Here is a 7802-nt window from a genome sequence, read left to right on the forward strand (position 1 = left end):
CGGATCGGGCCTCGGGGGCCGGCGCTGGGCCTCGGGCGCGCGTCGGTGGCGGCGGCGAACTGGTCCCGCGGGGACACATGGCGGCGGCGGGTTGGATGGCGGCGGCGGGCGGACGTTGTCCGGTCGGATCCGGACACATCCGTCGGTGGCGGGGTTGATCTGTTTTTTTTAACTAGGGTTTCGGACGGGGGAAGAAGAGATCCGAATGGAGGGGGTATAAATAGGCATAAGTGGAGCTAGGAGAGTCCAAAAGAGGTGCGGTTTTCACCCACACGATCGTGATCGAACGCTCTAGGACATGGAGCAGAGTTTGGTGGGTTTTGGGCCAAATTTGGAGGGGTGTTGGGCTGCAACACACACGAGGCCTTTTCGGTACCTCGGTTAACCGTTGGAGTATCAAACGAAGTCCAAACGATACGAAACTTGACAGGCGGTCTACCGGTAGTAAACCAAGGCCGCTTGGCAAGTCTCGGTCCAATCCGGAAATGTTTAATCCCCACACACGAAAGAAAGCTAGAAATGGCCACCGGAGGAGAACGAAGCGCCGGAATGCAAAACGGACAACGGGGAAAATGCTCGAATGCAAGAGATGAACATGTATGCAAATGCAATGCACGTGATGACATGATAAGAGATGCACGAAAAAGAAAAACAACACACGGAGACACAGACCCAAACCCGAGAAATAAATATAACTTAGCGCCGGAGACGGCAAGAGTTGGATACAAATATGGAAAGTATATCTGGGGCGTTACACAATGGCCCCTCCACGATTTGAGCCCAAGCTCCGCCACTGCACCTAACCCTAACATCAAAAGCCGGAAGCCCCAGCCGAGCCACATACCGGGTCTGGGGTACAAACCGGTTCGACGCACTCGTGTGTCATCGCCGCCATCTTCCACAGGTCCGTCTTCAGAGCAAATATTGAGGCTTCTACCTTGTCTGGCCACTCAGCCATCGACGTCACCATGACACCAGACAACTTCGTCCTCCTGCGCGAGTCCATCGCCACACACCGGACGCCGAATCTCCACTGCGCCACGCCGTCGAGATACGCCGCCATCAATGAGTAGGATGAAGCACCGCTCCGACGAGTCCGGCAGGGCTGCTGAAGACCAAGCACCGTGGAAGGACTCCGAGGCTGAGCACATAGGCGGCAAAGCGCCAACGCACCGCCACCAGACGAACTCCAACCATGCCACCAACCGCCGCCAAGCAACCAAAGCATCACATCCACCCCAAGCTCGCCATGAACGACACCCCCAAGAGGGTGATGATGCCCAGAGCGCTGCTGTCGCTCGATCCGGCAAGGATTTGGGCTTTCGCCCGGCATACGAGCTGGGTGGAAGGAAGAGGGGAAGGGGGAGACCTGGACGGCGCCTACAAGAAGGGTACGACGCCCTCGGGCGTCGCCGCCATCGTGGCCAACACTGCTGGCCTCGGATTTCTCCGGAGACACCTCCCACCTCCAGCCGCCAAACAGGTACAACTCCGGCGACAAAGGCCGCCCAAACCAGGACCATCGGAGGCAGCCCTGGTTGAAGTAGACGGAGGCCTTCAGATCTGGATCGGGCGCCGCCGAGACGCTCGCACCACAGCCGCCACCCGCCGCCGCCTCGCGCCCCCGCGGCCGAGGAAGAACGGCCAGCACCAACGAGCACCGGTCACCGCAGACCCGACGTTGGTCCACCAGCCGAGGCCGCCGCCATGGATCCAAAGCCCACCGAGGAAGAACGGGGCGGCCAGATCCTCGCCGCCACCTTCACCGGTGGCCGAGCGGCCAGCCGGCGGCCACCTCCGGTGGCAACGAGGGAGAGAAGGGGTGGGGGAGAGGGCCGGCGGTGGGCTAGGGTTACGCCGCCTGAGTCGCCCCTGTGGGAGCGACGCGGGCAACTTCAGGGTGCCATGCTTCGTTAATAAAATCCCTGACCAAGCTTATATGTGGTACTTCCAACCCACAAACTAAACAGATTTCTTAGTTCAGATCATACATTTAGTTTTATGTAGGAAAAGGCTAGCACGGCTCTTAAGAACCCTAACCAATGCTGCTTTGGTTTTACAACTTTCATTGCTTCTAACATCCAAATCAAACTGTTGTTACACACATGTTTGCTGTATAGATGCACTAAAAAAAATCCTACATTTACTTTCTCATGGAATTACAAGCGTGACCAAAAATCAGTTTGGTTTCATGCCTGGGAGGTCGACCATGGAAGCCATTTTCTTGGTACGACAACTTATGGAGAGATATAGGGAGCATAAGAAGGACTTGCATATGGTGTTCATTGACTTGGAGAAGGCCTATGATAAGATACCGCGGAATGTCATGTGGTGGGCCTTGGAGAAACACAAAGTCCCAGCAAAGTACATTACCCTCATCAAGGACATGTACAATAATATTGTGACAAGTGTTCGAACAAGTGATGTCGACACCGATGACTTCCCGATTAAGATAGGACTGCATCAGGGGTCAGCTTTGAGCCCTTATCTTTTTGCATTGGTGATGGATGAGGTCACAAGGGGTATACAAGGAGATATCCCATGGTGTATGCTCTTTGCGGATGATGTGGTGCTAGTTGACGATAGTCGGACGGGGGTAAATAGGAAGTTAGAGTTATGGAGACAAACCTTGGAATCGAAAGGGTTTAGGCTTAGTAGAACTAAAACCGAGTATATGATGTGCGGTTTCAGTACTACTAGCTGTGAGGAGGAGGAGGTTAGCCTTGATGGCCAGGTGGTACCTCGGAAGGACACCTTTCGGTATTTGGGGTCAATGTTGCAGGAGGATGGGGGTATTGATGAAGATGTGAACCATCGAATCAAAGCCGGATGGATGAAGTGGCGCCAAGCTTCTGGCATTCTCTGTGACAAGAGAGTGCCACAAAAGCTAAAAGGCAAGTTCTACAGGACGGCGGTTCGACCCGCAATGTTGTATGGCGCGGAGTGTTGGCCGACTAAAAGGCGACATGTTCAACAGTTAGGTGTGGTGGAGATGCGTATGTTGAGATGGATGTGTGGCCACACGAGGAAGGATCGAGTCCGGAATGATGATATACGAGATAGAGTTGGGGTAGCACCAATTGAGGAGAAGCTTGTCCAACATCGTTTGAGATGGTTTGGGCATATTCAGCGCAGGCCTTCAGAAGCTCCAGTGCATAGCGGACGGCTAAAGCGTGCGGAGAATGTCAAGAGAGGGCGGGGTCGACCGATTTTGACATGGGAGGAGTCCGTTAAGAGAGACCTGAAGGATTGGAGTATCGACAAAGAGCTAGCTATGGACTGGGGTGCGTGGAAGCTTGCTATCCATGTGCCAGAGCCATGAGTTGGTTGCGAGATCTTATGGGTTTCACCTCTAGCCTACCCCAACTTGTTTGGGACTAAAGGCTTTGTTGTTGTTGTTGTTGTTACTTTCTCATAGAATTGCATTTTTTTGGTTGTAAAAATAGGATGAACAGCAACTTTCTTGTCAACATGATGGCCTCCTGAAAATAATTGAGACCCGTCCATCACTTATTTATGAACTACTTTTCAGTGTCTTCTATCGATGATAAGTGAGCTACTTTTTCTTTAGAGATCGCCATCTCATTGGCACTAACTTGTATAGCACACAGTTTCCCTTCCCAATGCACTCGTAATGCATAGATAGTCCCTCCTAATCATTTTGTGTTCGTTTTTTTGTCATGATTCAGATCGAATTTCCGACATCAGAGACACGTATGCTGTTAATCAGGTGCTGAAGGTAAGGTCAGGACACAAAAAACATATGGGATTTAATAATTAGCAGTTTATGTGCGAAAATACTTATTTTCCAGGAATCTAGCTTCATGTAAGCATGCAAAGTTGATTTTTATCATCCAATTTGAACAATTGCAGAAAAAATCAATCCTCTCCACTTGAAGGTAGGTGATGCACACAGACTTCTTCTTACCTTGCAAGCACCGTTGGATGAAGAGAGTAGGCATGATCATGGACAAACGCAGTGAGTGCTCAACCCATCTGTACATACGCTGCACTTTATGCCCCCGTGCCGCTGCCATCCTTATCATGCCTCTCCTTGATCTGGCTCCCCAGTGCCGTCTTGCCTCGATCTTGCAGGAGAGGAGGACATTGTTTATTTGCGTAGGGCTGTTGGGGGATAATTCGATCGAGTAGGAGTTGTTACGTGGAAGAGGAGCTAGCAGCTGGGCGATCGTTTGGCTAGGTGACGAGGAAGAAATTGATACGGCCGACCGTTGTACGGGAGCACGGCCAGAGATGGAGTTCGATACGGTCTGCACCCAAATCAGAAGGTTTGGCCACCCTTAACAATATCCTCATCGGATATAACTTGGGGAAGGCGAAGGCGTACCCCCTACTATATAAGCTCGGCCACCCACGCCCCAAACAAATCACAACCAACCTTCCTCAAGTCGTTTGTTCCCCCGAGCAATCGAGTTGTGTTCCCGGCGATCGATCGATCCATCTTGCTGAGCATCATGGTTTCCGCCGACGTGGCCCGCAACATCGTCGGCATCATTGGCAATGTCATCTCCTTTGGACTCTTCCTCTCCCCTGTGTAAGCCCTTTCCTCCTCCTCTCGGCTATGTATTCATGGATAGAAGGTGGTTGCTAGGGCATGAATCTGACGCTCGTTTTCTGCTTGTGCGTACGCAGGCCGACGTTCTGGCATATCTGCAAGGCCAAGAACGTGGAGGAGTTCAAGCCGGACCCCTACCTGGCGACGCTCATGAACTGCCTGCTCTGGTTCTTCTACGGGCTCCCTACCGTCCACCCCAACAGCACCCTCGTCCTCACCATCAACGGCATCGGCCTCGTCATCGAGGGCGCCTACATCATCATCTTCATCATCTACGCGGCCAAGAACACAAGGGTACGTACGTGCAACCCTCCTAGTGCCCCCTCATCCGGCCTACTGTCTCTTTTCGCCATTAGTTTCTGTACAGAAGATCCTCCTGCATGCCCCTAACCCATGCCATCCGCCTGTGCTTTGCGTGCAGTGGAAGATGCTCGGCGTGCTCGCCATCCAGGCGGCGTTCATGGCTGCTGTGGTGGCCGGTGTGCTCGTCGGCGCCCACACCCATGAGAAGCGCTCCATGATCGTAGGCATCCTTTGCGTCATCTTCGGCTCCATCATGTACGCCTCCCCGCTCACCATCATGGTACGTACCCCACCCCAACTTATGGATCGTCGACCCGTGATCTTTGATAACTGCTTTAACTTGTGAGTTCAGGTGGCTAATTAATCTGCGTTGTGCATGTATGTTGTTGTAATGATACGTTGTCTAGAAAAATACCTGCCTATAATTTATTTTTAAAGTTCTAGTAGATGCTTTTGACAGACCTCAATTTGTTAAGTAGTACACCTTGTTTGTTGTTGATTCTGCTTGAAAAACTATGTCCATCTAAAAGATGCACTCACCTTTCATGTTTTAACGTTCGTGCCAAAACCCTGTTAAAAAAAAGTCCGAATTGAGTTATTCACCTCTCACGCACCCAAGTTCTTCTACAATATGCTACATCATATATTTTTAATCAAAAAGGCCTACGGTTTATTTCTATCTCAAAGGTAAACTTCCTTTACAGGGCGAATTACTAGCTCAGGCTAATTGTTAATGACGGATGCTTTTACCAACTAACGAGTGTACTAAATGCTAATATAACTAAAAAAAATTGAGATGAAAGTAGTAATATTGTACTGCTTATTTGCAGGGTAAAGTGATCAGGACCAAGAGTGTGGAGTACATGCCATTCTTCCTGTCACTGGTAAACTTCCTCAACGGTCTCTGCTGGACGGGCTATGCGCTAATCAAGTTTGACATCTACATCACGGTATGTACATACACATTGGATAAAAAAAAGTCACAAACCCATCCAGACTTACAATCAAGAATTCCTCAGCGCGGTTCGATCTAATTGTTATGTCCTCTTTAAATTCTGTGCAGATCCCCAATGCCCTCGGTACAATCTTCGGCCTCATCCAGCTGATCCTTTACGGGTACTACTACAGATCTACCCCCAAGAAGGGCAAGAATGTCGAGCTGCCCACCGTCCTCACCAAAAACGCCGTTACCAGCGGCAACGTCTCTGTCACCATAGAGAAATAAGCTTTGCTTCGTTTTTAGCCCTAAAGATTTTGAGCAGTTAATACCGGATGATACTTCAACAGGTCTGATGTTAATTAGTTGTACTTTTTGTTAGCTAGTAGAGTCTGAGATTGCCTTTAATTTTGTGAACCATTGTCGTCTGTCCGAGACTACAGTGCAAATTGCAAGTGTATATAAATACCAATGCAGCTGAGTTATCCCAGAGATATATTATGAAAACCACGTATGCTTGCCTGTTTTCAATCTGCTCTTACGTGATGATACAATTGATTTGTTAATTACAGTGTGTGGTGGCTTTGTTAAATTATTTTATTCAATATCCACGATGTGTTTGTATTATGTTTCGGGCAAGGTCCTCTTCTGTTTTCTGCACAAAAACAACCAAAGGGCATCTTATTGGTGATGCAACTTGAACCTGGTGTCAGCGTAAACGAGACACAGACTTAACCTCTAATTACCGGTTCAGTTGGATGGCTCCTGCTCTTTTCCCGTGAGGCTGCCTTGTTACCACATCGACCTCTTTTTTGCGGGAAGTATGATGCTTTGAGTCCATGCTAGAAATATTTTTCTGAATCTTGTAACATGTTAATTGTTTGTCATATATATTTCATTAGTGTGTTTGATTGATTGCATGGTGTCTACTATATAGACACACACTTTTTCGTCAAGAAAAATGAGTTGAGTATAGGAAGAGCTATGCTCAAATTAGATAGCCCATCAACTTGTGGCTATAACTAGTAAGAACCCAGACCTTTCCATTAAGGGAAATAAAATAAAATCCAACTTGAAGCAACATCCAAACAAGCAGCCCAGGCTAGCTAAACACATCCACGCTAGACCACAGACCGTGTTTTAATATCCAAGAGCAAGGTTTTTTTTATCAATTTATTTTCTTTGTATTTGAATGATCTAGAGTCATCTAGCAATCATTACTATATGAATCTAATTAGATTCTGTTTGATCAATAATCACTTATAATTTGTTAGGTTTTGTTCCCGAATCATCATCATGTCTACTAGAATTAGGAAACAAGATTCTGGTTCTGCAAAACAAAGAGTGCCAGTTGAGGCTCGAACTCAAACGAGTGCCCTCGATAGATATTTAGTGAGACTCCCAACTTGATTATGAAAATCACACCGCAGATGTTAATGTTGATGATGGTGGTGATGATAATACAATAGGAGGTTGAGGCTCATGATGCAGAAATTGATGTCTTGGAGATGATGTAGTACGAAGATATAATTGAAGATTATATTCCACGAAATACTAGACGGATGGTCCTTTTTGGTAGAACATGAGGTTCGTTCATTGCTTTGTGATCACATTACTAGTTTAGCATAGTATTTGATATATGCCTAAATAAGGTACAAATAAAACAGACTGGAAATTATATAATAAAGTGACAGTATGGTTTACGCATATTAATTCTTCTGTTATGTGAATTGTTCAATATTTTGGGCCAGATTTTGGTTTCTACCCGAGGCCCCAAATTTCCGGAGATGGCCCTGCTAAACAGCCGATGAATCCAGCCGAAGACCGATAGCCTTAAGTGAGTTGGTTTCTAGCCCCGCACAGCTCCAAACACTACATTTGCCACCTGTTCAAAGAGGCTTACTCCCCATGCAACAAATATTTGTTGACCTCCTTTCTCTACAAAAACAACCAATAGTGTATCCAATATCCAATTAGTTTGATCAC

General features: G+C 47.9%; 1 protein-coding gene across 1 annotated transcript; it reads left to right on the plus strand.

The window, feature by feature from the left end:
- Positions 1 to 4212: 4212 nt before the first annotated feature.
- Positions 4213 to 6347, plus strand: LOC123161801 (bidirectional sugar transporter SWEET6b). The gene is made up of 5 exons (XM_044579616.1): positions 4213 to 4555; positions 4654 to 4870; positions 4998 to 5159; positions 5710 to 5829; positions 5943 to 6347. Exons 1-5 carry the CDS (start codon positions 4476 to 4478, stop codon positions 6102 to 6104), a joined length of 741 nt encoding a protein of 246 aa, XP_044435551.1. The 5' UTR covers positions 4213 to 4475; the 3' UTR covers positions 6105 to 6347.
- The last annotated feature ends 1455 nt before the right edge of the window (positions 6348 to 7802 follow it).

Source organism: Triticum aestivum, chromosome 7B, assembly GCF_018294505.1.
Source record: "Triticum aestivum cultivar Chinese Spring chromosome 7B, IWGSC CS RefSeq v2.1, whole genome shotgun sequence".
NCBI classification, from domain to species: Eukaryota; Viridiplantae; Streptophyta; class Magnoliopsida; order Poales; family Poaceae; genus Triticum; species Triticum aestivum.